This window comes from Triturus cristatus, chromosome 4_1 (assembly GCF_964204655.1).
Source record: "Triturus cristatus chromosome 4_1, aTriCri1.1, whole genome shotgun sequence".
NCBI classification, from domain to species: domain Eukaryota; kingdom Metazoa; phylum Chordata; class Amphibia; order Caudata; family Salamandridae; genus Triturus; species Triturus cristatus.
The window spans coordinates 1098798377-1098816883 of record NC_140585.1 but is presented as its reverse complement, the minus strand read 5'-3'; the positions used below and the strand labels follow the sequence as shown (position 1 = coordinate 1098816883).

At 44.2% G+C, this 18507-nt stretch overlaps 1 protein-coding gene across 1 annotated transcript in view; it reads left to right on the top strand.

Moving 5' to 3' along the window:
• The window catches only part of LOC146856076 (lysosomal alpha-glucosidase-like), an 829176-nt gene that overhangs the window by 460838 nt on the left and 349831 nt on the right, over positions 1-18507 (top strand). The window contains exon 9 of the mRNA XM_085654093.1: positions 2500-2631. Coding sequence (XP_085510219.1) covers positions 2500-2631 — 132 coding nt within the window. The remainder of the gene's footprint in view (positions 1-2499; positions 2632-18507) is intronic.

Below are 18507 nucleotides of genomic sequence, written 5' to 3'. Positions count from 1 at the left end.
TCTCCTCTATGCAAATAATTACATTCAAAACAGCCAATGCAATATTTTAGACACATTATATTAGAATGAATATTAATATGTCATTAAAGAGCATTTAAAAAAAACTTTTAAAAAACTTTGTTAGCGTATTTAATATAATAACTACCTATACGGACTGAAGAGCAATAGAACTGTCAAACTTCTGCTGTATTTCTAATACCGCTTTCCCTTAAGACACAGTGTAAATGTAAGGTTTTGGCATTTCATTCAAGGGGCATGTTAAAAAGTGGGAGACATTGTCGATTGCACCTATTTCACAATTGCACAGCCCCATGGTGGTGCCCAAACTCACTTAGTGTCACCCTGAACCACGGCCGGATCATGTGTAACCAGCACTAGTCCAATAACCACGAACTTCGCCTTCTGCAGAAAATGAAGCCTGTGATAGCTCAGGTATCCTTGCGACAGTGGTTTAGACAGTGGTATTACCCAGGATCGATAAACACCACTGAGTTGACTGGTTCATTGCTGCAGAACGGCTGACTTCAGGAGAAAGAAAGTCGAACCATGTTACTCTCACCCACCCACCGGTACCCTTTGCAATCCAACTTAATCTTCAAGAGGGCATGGATTACTTATGAGACCGTTCATCTAATAACTAAGTACCAAGCAGGTAAAATATGGATCCCACACTTCTGAATAGGGGAATCTCGAAGCAAGGCATCTTTCCTACCGGAGATTCCTAAATTCAAAATAAAAGCAAATACTTTTCGGGAATGGGTTGTTGGAACTATGTGAAGTAAATTTTCAGGTGGCCCGCAAGCTCTTTTTTCCATGTTGAGATTCAGGAAGTAGTTAGAAGATAATACACCGCGAAAGCATTTTATTTATAAATTCAGTTGTTCTGCTGATACCTCATACATGTTCTGTGGGGTTTTCTTTACATGTAATATACAGCACTGATGCATACCGTCAATTGCTGTGCTTAACTAAACTGTAAAATAAATAATTAATTAAGGAGCCATTAAGGTTTTGGCACCGTGGGAGACCTGTCATCAATCGGTGGTACGCTCACAACCAAATCTGCACTTTTTCTATCTCATATAAAGAAAGCATATTTTACCTCCCTGGGACCGTCACGAAAATCCTGACTCTCCTGGACAAAAAAACATGACGCCTGGCATCTCTTGGGTAATGGAAAGCACGTCCTCCATGCCACCCAGGGCTAATGAACGTTTGTGTTTCAAAACCAATCCCCAACGGTGCGGGGTTGCTTGTGGAAAAAAAAATGACGATCAGTCGTAATGACTTGATGGCTGGCCAATATTGCAATTGATAAAAGTGGTGCAGCTCCACTGGTTAAAAAACTTTAGCCAAACGTATATCTGCCAAGCCAGTGGGAATCTCCAAACATGGCATGTGAATCTGTGCTGAGTTGGCAAGGGGAGGGAATCGCCATAACATTAGGCTGGTGAGCTGCCTACCACAACCTACCACAGCCTCCTACATTTCGTGCTTTGAAATCAACTGACATGAGTTCCTAATCTTGCCTCAGGTTTTTAACAAAAATAGTGTGATTGGTGGCAACCCACGAAATCACCATGAACATACAAATTATAAAACGTGTGAAATAAAATGTAATTGGTTGGGTCAACGTCCAAAAATCCAACTTGAGACACACATTTTCAAATCTTTTCTCAACATTCCATTGATGTAGAGTGCTCTGCTGATATTTTCTTGTACACAATAAAACAAAGTATAACGTTCAATACAGGCCTCCTTGTTTTGGGCAGTCTTGTGTGGTCAGCTAAGATAATTGGGCTGGAAATTCCTGTAGTTACAGCGTTTCTCGTATTAGGATACAGGGCTCCTCACCCACTTAGGTGGCATCTTTCATCATTGGGACCTGCTTCTCATCAGGTGGGAGGTGCAATAACCGGCTGGCATTATTTTGGAGTTCTTTATGAAGATGTCTATCCCAAAGTTCAAACAAACCACTATGGCTTTTTGAACTTTACCATTTGGGAATTCACTTTTTGTGATTCGAGGAAAACGGTGGAAGATTGGGGGCAAAAGGATAAAGGATTAAAATTACCTATCGGAGTACTTACCATAAGGGATTTATTAGTAAATTACTTCCATGGTAAGATTAACAAAACAAGGATGGATTCACAGGACTTAAACCTCCCTAGAATCTGATTAGGTCAACATGTTTCTTGCCTCTGAAGCCCACAAGTGTACGTGCCATTCACCAAGTTCAGCTTGAAATTGCCCAAATATAATAATTTGTGATTGCAAATTATTAAGTGGTGAAGTGCTTTACGTGTAAACACACAACCCAAACATGCCTTTTCCGTGTAACCACCAAAAATACACAACACTGCCATAATGTCCCTGGGTCTTTCTATAATGGCCAACCAGCCGCACAATCTAAAATCCTCCTCGAATTTTCTCCTGTTTCATTTACAATTGCTTCTGCAGTTATGGATTTAAGTGCTGACATGTTTGGTTGTTTTTTAGGATGTTCAATATGGTGATATTGATTATATGGACCGGCAGATGGACTTCACCTTTGACAAAGTGAACTATGCAGGATTGCCTGACTATGTACAAGAGCTGAAGAATGATGGAATGCACTACATCATTATTCTGGTAAATCTCAAGTCTGCCTTGACTCAACAATGCCTATTATTACTTTTCTATTTTGTGTGATTTTAATTTTTTTTATTTATACTCAAATTAATTATCTTTCAGGCATATAGCAATTTGGTTTCACTCATTTTGGTCCTAATTTAAAAAGCTTGTGGTGAATTTAAGAGAAATTTATGACTGCAATAAGAGACATTCGCTTCCTAATTGAAAAATCATTATTCACGGTAACAGTATTTGGGATTTTTTTGACCACAGTAAATTGGCAAGTTGAAAATTATCAACGTGTTTAAATTAGTTGTCTTTCATCGAAAAAGTGACACAGACCAAACTAACCAGAGGCCCATAATTCCGTATTGAGCTGGTAACTCTGTTACCAGTCAAATCGGACATAACGAGTTCCACGAAGTTACAGTGGTTCTGTCACGTTTCTCCCAGAAATTTTGACTGCTGAAAATGTGGTAAATAACAAGGTGATGGGTGGAATACTCGAATTGATCTCAGCACTGCCGATCCCTCCTGCCGCATTCTACTTGATTGTTTTTCACCCATCATGTCACTCTATTCCTATGTAAAACAGCGTAGACACTGCTCCTCATGTGCACAGTGCTTCCCAAACATCCAGACGAGATCCCCTCCAGAAAATAACACAAGCAGCCCCAGACCAGTTTTGTACTAATTGGACCTCGTCAATAGATTGCAGCCTTGAGCTCGCGGGCACAGTGAGCACAGGACCCATGCCTAGGCATACACTGAGTTGTAACTCCAACAAACAACAATGTAGTTGGACTTGGCCTTTTCTGCAGTGTCATTCTCAAAATCTTTGTCTTCACCCTCCTTTTTCTGAACCCATTTTTGTTTACCTTTAGGATCTGTGCACTTTACCACTGCTAACCAGTGCCAAAGTGCTAGTGCTCTGTCCTTAAAACATGGTCGAATTTGCTTATACCCAATTGAATATTTAAATTACTTGTAAGTCCCTAGTAAACTGATACTATGTGTACCTAAGGCCTGTACATGAAATGTTACTATGGGCCTGCAGCACTGGTTGTGCTACCCACTTAAGTAGACTTTTTCAAACATGTTTCGGGTCTGCCACTGCAACCTGCGTAGGCAGTTTTAAACTGCCATTTCGAAATGGCAAAATAAACCTTTTGCCTGGCCTAAGCTTGCTTTTTGAAGAAATGTAGGTCACCCTAGAGTAGGTTCTCCACAGCCCACCAGGCAGTGTGTAATGTATTTGAAAAAGTTGGTCATGTACTTTTAGGGTTTACCAGTGTGTCCTCGTAGTGAAAAAGTCTTAAATTATTTTTTCACTACTGCAGGGCCAACCTCTCCTATAGGACAACATTGAATTTACCTTATTAAGCTATAGCTTCAAAATGGGAACAGAAAACCAGTTCACATTTGGTGTGTTTAGAATTAATTAAAAATCCTCTCTACATACTCTTCAATAGGCTGTGTCCTGCCTCCACACAAAGGGCTGCATACCCCTGTATTTAATCTGGAGCCGGGGACACGACACTGACTGTAACAAAAACCTAAAACTGCCTGTACCGAGACAGCAAAAAGGTTGCATTATTGTTTAGCAATAGCAGTGACCAAAAATGCACAATATGAAGCGCGAAACAGAAACATGAAGCAACATATATTAAAAACATGAATTCTACTAAACTTGTAGGTAGATGGATAAAGTGCACATTCAGAATGCCTTCGAGTTAAATAGGCTTTGAGTGAGTTATGTTGCTTCAATTTAATTATACATATAATTAAAATATATTAGCCAGTGCTTATTTGAGCTGCTGGTTTTAGGTGGGGTTCACCGGCGCTCATTTCTGGGGTACAGAACTTCTTTTTTATCATCAGTCTTTGACTCAGAGGAAGAGAGAGAAAAACACACAAAGAGAAAGCAGGAGGAATAGAAACAGAGAATCACCCTGAAAAAGGGTGAAAGCAGGAACCTGCAACAGTGAGATAAAGGGGAAGTGGGTGTCTGCAGAGATTTTTTAAATCATGTGCAACATGGGCAATTACTGAGGGTCTCCACCTTTCCAGGGTCCCCCTTGGTAAGTGACAAAGCAGCCCGCAACTTCACGCAGAGGCTGACCGCCTGCGCCGACGACCTCGCACCACTGAAGAACCCTCCCAGCAACCCCAGAAGCAAGAAGGCCCCCTGGTTCACTGACGAACTCAAGGACTCCAAGAAGACCTGCCGCACCCTCGAGATAGCCTGGCTCCTCGACCAGACCACTGACAACATGACCGCCCTCAAACACGCCACCCGCAAGCACCACCAGCTCATCCGCACCACCAAGAAGAAATCACTGAAGGATCGACTGGACAACAACGCACACGACAGCAAGGAACTCTTCAGCATCGTCAAGGAGTTCTCCAACCCCAGCACCGGCAACAACGACATCACCCCTTCACAAGATCTCTGGGACTCCCTTGCCTCGTTCTTCCACCGCAAGATTGCCGACATCCACAACAGCTTTGGCGCACCATCCACGCACCCAACCGCAGAACCAACGCACCCCACCGCCACCCTCCGCACCTGGACCACAGTGACCACCGAAGACACAGCCCGCACGATGAACACCATCCACTCCGGATCTCCGACTGATCCCTGCCCCCACCACGTCTTCAACAAGGCCGACTCCACCATCGCACCCCAACTCCGGGACGTCATCAACACCTCCTTCGACACCGCCACCTTCCCGGAGAGCTGGAAGCACGCCGAGCTCAGCGCCCTGCTGAAGAAACCAACAGCGGACCCCACCGACCTCAAAAACTTCCGCCCCATCTCGCTCCTCCCTTTTCCTGCCAAAGTCATCGAGAAGATCGCCAACAGACAACTTGCCGCCTTCCTCGAGACGAATGGATGCCTTGATCCCTCGCAGTCCGGTTTCAGAGCCAACCACAGCACCGAGACCGCCCTCATCGCAGCCACCGACGACATCCGAGCCCTTCTCGACAACGGGGAAACAACGGCACTCATCCTCCTGGACCTCTCCGCAGCGTTCGTCACGGTCTGCCACCGCACCCTAGTCCAATGCCTCAGCAACACCGGCATCCAAGAGAAGGCACTGAAGTGGATCATCTCGTTCCACGCCGGAAGAACACAGAGTCCGCCTCCCCCGTTTCGATCCGAGACCACCGAAGTCATCTGCGGCGTCCCGCAAGGATCATCACTCAGCCCCACCCTCTTTAGCGTCTACATGAGACCACTCGCCACCATCGCACGCCAACACAACCTCAACATCATCTCCTACGCCGACAACACCCAGCTGATCCTCTCCCTCACCAGAGACCCCGACACCGCCAGAACCAGCCTCCACGAAGGGATGAAAGACGTCGCCGAGTGGATGAAGAACAGCCGCCTGAAACTGAACTCAGACAAGACGGAAGTCCTCATCCTGGGACCATCACCCTCCGCCTGGGACGACTCCTGGTGGCCCCCAGCCCTGGGCACCACCCCAAACCAACAGACCACGCACGCAACCTGGGCTTCATTCTGGACTCCTCCCTCTCGATGACCAGACAAGTCAACGCCGTCTCCTCTTCATGCTTTCACACCCTCCGCATGCTCCGCAAGATCTTCCGTTGGATCCCGACCGAAACCAGGAAGACGGTCACCCAGGCCCTCGTCACCAGCCGACTGGACTACGGAAACACCCTCTACGCCGGAACCACAGCCAAGCTACAGAAAAGACTCCAACGCATCCAGAACGCCTCCGCCCGACTCATCCTAGACATCCCCCGACGCAGCCACATCTCCGGCCACCAGAGGGAACTACACTGGCTCCCCGTCAACAAGAGGATCACGTTCAGGCTCCTCACCCACGCACACAAGTCTCTCCACGACCTGGGCCCTAAGTACCTCAACGACTGCCTGACCTTCCACACGCCCACACGCCAGCTACGGTCTGCTAGCCTCGCCCTCGCCGCCGTACCACGCATCCGAAGAACCACCGCCGGAGGCAGATCCTTCTCCTACCTGGCGGCCAAGACATGGAACTCCCTCCCCGTCCACCTTCGGCTGACCCAGGACCACCTCGCCTTCAGGAGACAACTCAAGACCTGGCTGTTCGAGCAGTAGCGGACCCCTTCCCCCAAGCGCCTTGAGACCCTTCCGGGTGAGTAGCGCGCTATAAAAGTGTTTTGATTGATTGATTGATTGATTGATTGAATTGTCTCTATGTTTAACTCACCTCTATTTCCATATCTCAGCCTCTCTCCTGTCTGCCTACCTCTACCTCTGAGTCTGTCTCTCTTTGGCCAATGGCATCTTCAGGATTTTTGTGGGGCCTGAAAAGACACATTTTAACAGCTTTTTGTTTATCTTATTTCTGAACGTTTGTTTGGCATCATGAGCTATTCAACTAGCAGAAAGTGGGTAGTAAATTCCGAAAGAGGCCACAAAATATGTCTTGCCTAGGGCCCCAAAAATCCTTAAGACAACACTGGCAGTCTGGTGGTGCATAAAAGAGGCATGGGCCTAAATTGAGACTACGCAGTCCTGGTATTTGGTACTCCGACATTCAATAGTGCCGGCTGCGGGCTTCTGAGCAAAACTTTGGGCGCCAGCACTTATCCTTTTACAAATGAAGCACTGATATTAGAGAAGGTAACCTTACTATGAAAAATGTATTGATGGCGAACGTCAGTCATATGATCCACATGAATTACAGTGATTCAGAGCATGGCTCTAAAATCTCAATAACAGAAATTGTTCTCTGTGGAATAAGATTCACTAAAGACAGCCCCAGGTGGCGGAGATCAAAGACAGTGGTTGTGATCGTCTAACAGAAAGCATGCTGCGTCTTCGGAAAAAAACAACTGTTTACCCTTATGATAACTCAATTGCATTTGCATACTAAATTACAGTGATTAAAATGAAAACATGAGTCTTGCACAATTGAAAATGAATTGGCCTAAAATTCTCCATATTAAGTACAAACATTAGACCCGCTAAGAGCTCTCATCTTAACTGATTGTTGTGTGTTGAAAAGTATATATATTTTCATAATAGTAGTTTCCACAAAAATAAAATACTGTTTTGTTATTTTGATGTATTGAGCCTTTTAAGATGAAATTTCTATTTTCAATTCTAAAAGACAGTACACTTAAATAAGTCTGGCCTTGGCAAACTAGCACAATACATTTTTTTACTGCAAAAGTATGCCCCAAAAAAAAAAAAAAAAAAACATGCTGCTACCTATATATGGCCACCATATTCTTGCAATAAAAATATTAAATAAGCATTCACGGACGTTGCTGTTTTATTAATGTTTTTCCAATAACAAGCCTTTCAGTTGCACTATGCATTTTTATTCTTATTATTTTTGAGGGCTACAATGATAAATCACCACATAATCAAGAGAGGAGTTGGCCTAACAGCTAGGGCGCTCGACCTCGGACCTGGAGAACTGGGTTCGTCGAGTCTCGTTAATGACGCTGAACATCTTGTGATTCTGGGCAAATCACTTAATCTCCCCGTGCCTAACAAAAAATGAATGTGTGTTCTCATGTAACGTAACTGGTGCTATGTAAAGCGCTTTGATACCTGATTGGATTCGGGTCAAGTTCGCGCTATATAAAACTCTGCAAACAAAATCAAGCATTCAAATCGCAGCCTGCTAAAATGTTACAATGCCGCTGCAATATTTTGTAACACAATAATTAAAAGAAAGTCGGAAAATGTAGCACCATGTAAGTGGGCACCTGAAGTGCAGACAAAAAAAATGTAATAAATAAAGCAATATAATCGCATATTGAACCAGCATTGCTACTGAAAAGAAAGGAAATATTTTGTAGGTTGATGTGAACGATTTGCAAAGTATTTGTGCAGCCACTCAAAGTGAAGGGAGCAAGTGGGTAAAGTTGGCTGACCCATTGCCCTTAGTATATGTTGTGTTAGTCAAAAGCAAACTGCGAATTACAGTTGAATAGACCAATGGCTGAAGCCCACTGACCGCGTATCACTGTGTGTGTTTGTATTATGTTTAATTTTTTGGGAAACAACAATACTCTGGGGGTGTCTCATAGGTCAAGCCTTACAAAAGCTGGAAACATTTGGCGTGAAAAGAAAGACATCCAGTAAAACCTTTAGGCTAATGACTACTTCTTGGGCAGCAGTTTTGCCAAGTGCCATGCATCATGGTTAACCTAACGCATTTTGGTTTAATCCCCGCAATATTGTAGGGTATCAACTTGTAACGCATTTTAGTCGATCAGTGGCAGTTTTCCTGCTAATGCCGAGGAGCGTCGCCCCACTGCTTTCAGCAGTGGAAATAAAGGAAATATAAAATGATATCAACTTGTTGTTATTTTATCATTTTATGTATTCCTGCTGTGGTGGGGGGGGGGGCTGCTCTGCTCCCAGAGCAGGGGGAGGAGTGGTGTGCACTCTGTAAGTGCACAATGACTGATTGGCCGGCCCTCCCGGCTGGCCAAAAAGTCATGTGTACTTCGCATGTTCTCCACCCAGGCTGCATTACAGCCTGGGTGGAGAACATGCCCAGGGTCCCATTCCCTGACTGAGCGCTGACCAACGGCACTCATACCAATCACAGTGCTGCATTGCAGCATTGTGATTGGCTTAGGGTAGCCTGGAAGCCTGGGTGCTTCCTGTTGCGGAGTGAAGGGATGACGAAGAGGGACAACGAGGAGAGGCGCAGAAGAAGGTACGTTTTTAGTTTTTTTTCCCTTTTTTCCTTTACCCCCTCCCCCACCCGCCCTCCACCCGCCACCCCCCGATCAGTGCCAGCCACCACGGCAGCTGATGTACCATGGCAGCAGTCCTGTCTTTCCTGCTGGAGGTGCCAAGGGCAAGACTTGTCCTGTCCCTCTAGATTCCCACAAAGCCTAGAGACTTTGGCTGCCACAGTGAATAGCGAGCATTCTAAGCCCTCTAATACCGTTCCAAAAATGAGAGCCCGAAGTTCTTACACTACGGGCTTTTTCCGAGGAAATTGTGTTCTTTCGGTGAAGTGGGATTATGCATTTGTCATGAATGATTATAATATTAGTTTGGAGAAAAAGGTTGTGTACTTGAGGTTAGAGTAATGTTTGTGTGGTAAGGAAGGGAATTACACCATCTGTGTTTCAGCTCTTGCATTCCAGTGTCCCTTGAACTTCTATACAGAAAGTTCCTGACTTTTACCACTAAAAGCAGGGCCACTAGAATTAAGTGGTCGCGGAGGACCAAATTATTCTGGAAATTATGTGGCACAATGCATCTAATTATGTGTCAGTATTATTAATTGTGATTGTAACACATTAATACTATCTGTGCTGTCGTTTCACGGCATTAGTAGATGTTTCACACCTGAATACAGCAATTAGCAACACATGTTGACCTTTGTATTGGGTCTGCCACTGAATGGCATCGCACCTGGATTTCTTTTTAAGTAATTTATGATTTGTCTATGCTGTAATCAAACATCTTGTTTGAACTGCAAATTTGCAGCAACTACAGGATTCCATAATTAGGCTGACACAGAACCATATAATTCCAGTGGCTTTGATTATGTAAAAAGGAATGGGTTTAAAAATCATAGAATGAAGAGAGCGATTGGGCAAAAACCCAGGACAGTGTAAGTCACTCATGATATGGTCTACTTGGCAACTAAAACCTACACTTAATGGCCAAGTAATTCTATGGCACTTCCTGCTTCTCATAGGCTTCTGATACCATATGACCTTGCTCAGCTGTCTTTCGTTGGTTAGTTCTTCCCTGTAGTCACCCAGGTAAGATGGAGAGGTCCCCTCTTTTGGTGCCGAACCGGACTGCTTTCCTATGCTGATGATCTCTGCTGGATCAGACAGCAGTTCTCATAGTAGCTATCAAGAGTTCCTTGATGTTTCTGCGAGATGTCCAGACTTCTCTCTACTTTGATAGAAATCAGTAGTTTCCTTTCGCTATCTGTTGAGAGTTCTGTCACACTGTCAATTTCAAGTCTTTATTTCGATTTTCATCATAAAAGACGACATTCAAATATTTAACAATAATAAAAAAAGAAAATATAAAAAGGAGGGAAAAAGACCATAGTTTCATCATAAGTTACAAAGGATGGCGTACATAGCAGCAGCAGGTATAGACAAACGACTCATTCCTAAAAGTCATAAAATGTTAAAAAGTAGCTAGAAAATCAAATAAGGCATAATTTATGAGCATGAATTACCCAAATCCAATGGAGAAATTTTGCAACAGCAATAATCACAGATTGAGAAGTATTAGTTTTGAGACACCGCAATGCCTCAACACCTGTCTGAAGACCCAATAGGAGGCAAATAGGTTTAAGCCAAACCCGCCTTGGAGTTTTATACTCTGGACAAATAAACAAGATGTGTGCAATATTTTCCCGTTGTGTTGGACAAAAGGGACAGTCAGGGTTAAGGCCTCCTCGCCATTTAGCAACAAAAGAGTTGATAGGAAGGGTGCCCACCCTGAATTGATGGTATCTCTTTCTATCCTCCACAACTGTAATATAATCCCACTAATTTTCGAACAGGGGCCTGTCCTTGAGTGCCATATAGTCCGAAGTTAAAGTTGGGTCAATGCTTGAACCAAATCTTCTTTCTGTCACCACCCGCCAATATAAATCTTTTCGAATTTTTCTAGGGGGAAAAATATGTACTGTAGGATCTTCCCATAGACTTGCTAGGCCCATAGCAGAATAGAGTAGCTTGACCTCCCGCATCCATGAAATCTTTTGTGCCTTATCAACTCCCCTAACATCCAAAAAAGCCCCGGCGTACTGAGAGAGCTCTGGGGTGACCCAGAGCCGCCTCCAGTAAGCCACAGGTCTGTATCGTGCGATATCCTCTAGGCGCATAACCCCTAAATCGTAATAGAGAGGAATCAGGGGAGTGGATGCTGGAAGGCCAGTAATTGTGCGCAAGAACTTGTTTTGGGCCCTAGTCATCTGAGTAAGGTTACTATAACCCCACAGTTCAGCCCCATAGAGAATTGCCGAGCCTATCTTAGCATCATATATTTTAAGTGCTGGTATCATAGGTCTAGTATGAGACAAATGGAGTTCTTTTGTTAATGCACCAGTTAACTGAGCATGCTTTATTATCGACTGGGCTATATGCGGTTTCCATTCTAACTTCGACGCGAGGGTTATACCCAAATATGAGAAGACCTTAGTCTGCTCTAATTTAGAACCATTCATTACAACGTTCCCTCTAACATGTTTGGACTTGTGTAAAACCATAAACTTTGTTTTGTTTACATTAACAATAAGCCCATAATCTTTGCAAAAGACCTCAAACACATCAATGGCTTTTTGTAGGCCCTGTTGTGTCTTAGAGATTAATAAGGTATCATCTGCAAACATCAGCAGAGGAATTAACTTACCATCCAGCTTTGGGGCATCAGTAGGAGTTTGCTTAAAGTAGTTGATCACTCTGTTGATGTATAAAGAAAAAAGAGTCGGAGCTAGAACGCACCCTTGGCGTACTCCCCTGTCAATTGGAAATTTGTCTGTGACGCTGCCTGATTGATTCCATCTAACTTGCGCAAAATTGTCCTCATGTAATTTCATTAAAATAGTTAAAATATCTAATGGCATACCTTGATCTTTAAAAACTGCCCACATTTTTGCTCGAGGAACCAAACCAAAAGCTGATTTAAGGTCAACAAAGGCTGCAAATAACATACCCTCTCCTAACTGAACCACCCGCCAATTTATTAACAAAAACCTAAATACCTGATCTATAGTACTTGTGTGACTACGAAAGCCTGCCTGAAGTGGTGACAAAACTTCCTCCTCCTCAATCCATCCCTGAATTCTTAGTAAAACAAGCCTAGCTACCACCTTCTGAATACAATCGATCAGGCTTATAGGCCTATAATTTCCTGGGTCAGAGCGCTCTCCCTTTTTATAGACCGGAATGATCTGGGCGCCCTTCCAGGTATTTGGTATGGGTAAACCGTTGGAAATGCAGTTAGCTAGGCATAAGATGTAGGGTGCCCAAAGTTCCTTGTCATGCATAAAGAGGTCTGCTGGAACCGAATCTAAGCCTGGTGCTCTACCACCAGGGATGGAATTCAGTACCTTTCGTACCTCGTTTAACTCGAATTTCAAGGGGGTTATATCCATGGTAGGGGAAATAATTACTTTACTAATCCCCACATGGGCATCAGTAAATGCAAACTGAGATGCATAATGAGAGACCCACAGGTTAGGTGGCACATAATTGGTTGGTTCTTCTCTTTTTATCCCCCTACCCCACCTGACCATGTCCCAAAAGGTGCACATTGATCGTTCTTTACTAGCAGAGTGGAGATCCCTCCAATAATCCTGGTCCTAAGCACGTTTAGTATCATACTGAGCTTTTTTGTAAAATATACGAGCACTCCTAACCCGAGCTATGTCTTTTGTTTTTACTGCATCAGACAAGGCCTGGTATGCAGTCCTACATGTTTTCCCATACCATTGATCCTCTTTTCTAGGTGGCTTATTGGATTTAACATGAGTCTGTTTAGTAAAAAAAAAAACTAAGTTGGTTAAAGAAATTTGTGTGGATTATATTTTCTTTTCCCATGTCCTCCTTCTGAGGAGAACATTTTTGTAGGGCATTGGTCGCCTTAATAGTTAAATTCCTGATAAATAAAATCTGACTCTCATTCCGTAGACAATTAACCCATTTGACACGCCTGGAATCATTAGATTGGACAATTTCCGTCTTCCTAGAAGGAACATCCTGACAATTAAACCTGAATAGTTTGAATGATAGAAGTAGGGGATCATGATCGCTTCCACCCTTTCCACCACTATCATATCCTTAATACTAGACCAATATTCTTTATTAGTAAGTATATAATCAATGCGGCTTTTGCGAAGTCCATTATTGAACGTAAAAGCCCCATGTTTGTCAGAAACTGATCTACCATTAATTGCGCGTAGCCCTTGTCCAATACAAAGTACCTTTAGCTGGAGTGCAGCCTCAGTCCATTTTTTATTGGCGTAAGTGTCAAATGGGGAATATTCCAGGAACAATCTTCTTCTAACGTAAGATCAATGTCGAAACAATTAAAATCACCCGCTACTATGACATTACCATCTTTACAATATGTATCAAGAAGCAGATCTAACTCCTCCACCGTATTTGAGGATTTACCCCCCGGCAGTCCTCTGGCATAAATATTAAAAACAAAAAGGTCCTTTAATCCGGGACACTGAACGTGGATAAGTAGGATTTCATTACTTTTTTAATCCAATTGAGTTAAATTATACCTACTATCTTGTTGAATCCATGTCAGAAGTCCCCCCTTAGCTCTTCCATGAAGGCTAGGGACAGCTGGAACATAAAAACTAAGATAACCAGGTCTATGATCCAAAACAATCAACCAAGTTTCCTGTAACAGAATAATGTCCCTGCTATCGAGGAACTTAGACCAGTCAGATGACACTACTTTATTCCTAAGCCCTGCCACATTCCAAGAGACTAAAGATGAGAAAACATTATCATCATCCCTACCTTGGGAGCCATATAATGAGACTTCCTGCAAGTCTCCACTAACTTGATCCCCCTGTTGAGAAACCTCTTGTACAAGATTATTAATGTTAGCTGAACCACTTGTCTGGGCTGTAACAATAGGCGCTGGCCGGGTTTCACCATAAGGACCACCTCCGAATAAAACAGTCACTCCAAGGAGGTTGACCAGTTGGGTTCCTTGTGGATCTGAATCCTGTCCATGTTCAAGTCAATTGTTACTATCTAGTGAACTCAGCACCTCAAATCTATTACTAACTGGTATAGGTCTAGCGTGAGGATCTGGTCGAGGAACCTGATCTCTCCTTCTTGTTGTCTGACAGGGAGGGTAAAAATACCCCAAGGGCAGGATATTAATACGATCTTGGTGTATCCTCAGTGATCCTGCCTGTCTTAGGATATGATCTACTGTTGCAGGGATTCTGCTGATACACAGAACTATGCGAAGAACCCCAGGACCTCAGTGAATTGTGGTGTACCAGAAACTCACCTCAGAACCCAGAACCCAGTATCCGGCTAGCATAAGTGTCCCATTCGTTATCCGAGATTTAGCTCGGCGGTCCCAATGTGTAGACAACCCAGAACAAGCGACTCAGTACATACTCAGGAATGGTGGGAATCGGAAATACCTGTTCGTATATTATTCTCACATCAGTCCACAACAATAATCAACAGAGACACGTTGTAAATAAAAGGGGTTTATTTTTATAGACTACGTGTCCTAAGATGCAGTACTTTGGCTAATACAAGCAGACAAATGATTAATATCAAAACCAGCAACATAGTTACAATACCATAGAATATAAAAGGGGTGATCATATTATAATGACAGTGGATACTACCACCTTCCCTTTACTAAGAAGCTAATATTATTATTATGCTAATAGAAGGTCTCTTAGGCTTGAATAGGGGACCCCATACCTCAAAGATCAGCTTAGTGAAATCACATCACAGGAGCATCAGGAGTCTTCTCGCAGGAAGGCTCGTCTTCGGTCTGAATAATAAACATGATGTCTGTGATACTAAAAGCACTAATTTTCAGGCATTTGCAGCTGCGCGTGTGTTATGGCTAAATAGTGGGCCGATCAACCTAGAGTGAAAAACATGCATTGTGTAATAACCCAGACTGTTTGTCACACCATGTACAGACCAAGGTCGCTGCGCAGAGCTTGGGATAGTAACAACAGATCGCGCTTGTGTGAAGCAAGTCTCGAGTCAGCAGTTTGTTTTAAGAAATAACATGTAAACGCAGTGCCGTGTGCAAAAGCAACAAGATGGCTTTCTAACATCTAACGTGGTTATGCTAACTTAACAATGCCTGTACGTATTCAGAGAGAACTCACTACACTACCAATTGGGGGGAGGCATAATTAACAACTACACAGTCTCCCTCCATACCCTTCCTAGTCTCACCCACCCAATCCACCCTTCTAACCATCTTAAAGTTATTATAAAGGTTTTCGCCCAACACTGTTCTAGTATTCAGGTAATGGAGTACTTTGTTCTTAAGTGTAGACCAATGTTCCTCTTTTCCATCCGAAGTTTTAGGGACATTAGCCAGGACGATAGAATATGGGCACGCCTCAGGGGGGAGATGGAGTGTTGTATGCTTCTGGGGAATATAATCTGTACGGGTTATACTACCCCTGGAGCCTCCGCAATCAGAATTGATACCTCTCGCAGAGGTTAGAATATTTGGGATGATAGTCGATTGAGCTGATACAGGATCACTAAATTCAGGCGCTCCAACGTTCAAACTAGTGACTATTGGTAATTGTGTAAGAGCACTAACAGGACGTGTTACTATTGATTTAGTCTCTATCAGGGAGCCCTGTTGGTTTGATACCTGTCTTTCCAGGGCCATTAATCGATGGTCAATTAGCTCGAGCTTTTCCATAACTGGATTAATAAGAGCCTTGAGGTGCTCCTCCAGGTTCCCCAAGAAACTCATCATTTGGTCACCCTCTGTGGGTTTATCTAATGCAGATGGCGTTAAGTTACCCTCTACATGTAACTTGAGTTGATTATCCTGGGTCATTTGGCTTTCTACTAGACAACCCAGGCCAAGAGTGGAATTATTTTTCTTAGCTTGTTTAGCGTGTGGTTTACTACCCTTACTGGCACTATCGGCCTTCCGCCTCCTCTGCTGAACTTTGGCTCTGCAAATGGGTTCTGCCCGTGCCTGTCTAGTACGTGTGTAAGGAGGGGAAGGTGGCGGGCTAGGAACAATAGGACAAAAAGTGTTTGTTGTAGTTAACACCCGTGTGAGAGCACCGTTTGAAAGTGTATCAGGGCTTTGTACAAAATCGATGGGGACCTGAATACTCCCCGTCAAAACAATTGTTGGTATATAGTTCATATTATTACTGTTGTTACCAGATGGATCAAGAGCTAGCCTCCTCTCGACAAGTTCTATCTCCTTTGCAACAGCAGTTTCAGCCCGTTTAAGATAAGCATCCAAAGTCCCAGGCCCCCCTTTTGGAATAACCATAGATTTTGCCATTTTTGCACCCAACCATACGCTGGTAAAAAGCTAATACACAGCCGAAAAACCCCACACACAATAGTCACACTTAGTTAAGGTGCAAAAGTCACATAATAACTTATCTTATGGCACAGTTCACAGCATATATCCCAGGACCGTACGACAAATGTCAAGGAACTAGCCCAGCCCGGCCTCCTCCGGCCCCGGACGGGCACAGATGGTCCCGCCCTTGTCCCGGGCTTCTCCCGGCGCGTCCCGCACGCGTCCCGCGGGACGAGGTTCCTCTCGCAGCTTTAAGCGCCTCCTGCGCGAAAGTGGTGTTTACGGTGTCCTCCGGGAAGGCGGGGCTGCTGGGGGATGTAGTTCATGCAGCTTCACCGCTGAACAAAGCCGGGCTGGAGGGGAAGCCCAGGGAGGACGAACGGCGGAGCCAAGCCCAGCCTGAAACAACAGGAGTCAGCAATGTCAGCAGGTAGGTAGGTAGGAGTTTCACACTGTCTTTATTGGGTGTCCGGACATCCATGCTCTTTTTGAGGTGAGCCAGGGTTTTCACATAGTGAGAAAGCATCCCACCTGCCCGAGTGTATGGAACTGTCAGGATTTTCTTTGAAGAGCTGTATGGGTTTTCTGAACCATGCAGTCTGCATGGTAGTGATTTTCCACGCTTGGCCATGCTAACGATTTTCTCTTGATGAGGCACAGTCTTATTTATTCATGCGTTTTTATAAAGCGCAAACTTTACCCGAAGGTATCAGAGCACTTTACAATAGAACCAGTTACATTACATAAGGACTTCAGAGTACATGAATTACATAAAAGATACAAAACAGATACATTCTAAACCTAAAAAGAATGGTAGTAAGTACATACATATACTACAGATACTTGTGGTTATAGTTACATATATACAAGTTGCAAATTCATTCAAGATTACTTTTTAAGAAAAGTTGAAGTGATTAGGGTTGGACAAATATATATCACATATTTGCACAGCATTGCTGGGGTTCTTGCGGTACTCATTCAGTCAGGCCTTCAGAGTGCTATTGCACTCATGGGCAGTGATTTTGGGCTTGGAGGTATATCCGAGCTGGTGATGGCCATAGGGGTAGAAGGCCTGGTGGTGGTGGACAAAGACTGCGTGCTGTATCCCAGAACTGTTCATGAGCACGTGCTGGGTTCTGGCTTTGGGAAGGGGGGTAGCTCGGCGCTGTAGGGCATGAAGGCTCCAAAGCTGGTGTAGGGGAGTTTGTGAATGGAGGAACGCTAGACAGCGTTGATGTGTCAAATGTCCTCCACGCCTGTTGTCCTGGTTGCCTCAACAATCTTGGGGCCTTAAGAACGGTTTACAGCGCCAGGGCCAGCTCAGCGCTGAAGGAGGCTAGTAGCTGAGGAGTGCAGGGGTGGGGACATCATAGCCACCTCATTCTCTTTATCATGGCTGCCCCGTTCTCGACCATGCCCCGCTCCTGGAAATCACCGATGTGCAGTCGAGCAGAGAGTCAGCGCTGGAGCGCCCTCTAGCTTGGTCTTGGTTCGAATTCCTAGTTTCTCTGGTAAGATGATGGGCTACACAGGGCAGTAGGATAGGTGGCCATCTACAGATGTCCAGTGGTCGGCAAAGGAGGGCAGCACATGGCTAGATAATAGCAGGAAGTATAACCATACTTTACAAGCCAACTGAAAACTTGACAGCAATTGGAAGCAGGGCATGCCCTTTGACACTGTGAGGGTTGGTCTCTGGCACCATAGAGTCCCACTCCCTGCATATCTTCTTTGTACACCTCCTGGGTCATTATGATAGAAGCTGATGTGACAGTCATCACCTATTTAAGAAGCAACAATGTCTATCCTGCGACTGTGATTCTGCCTGTCCAGTGAAAGAGGCT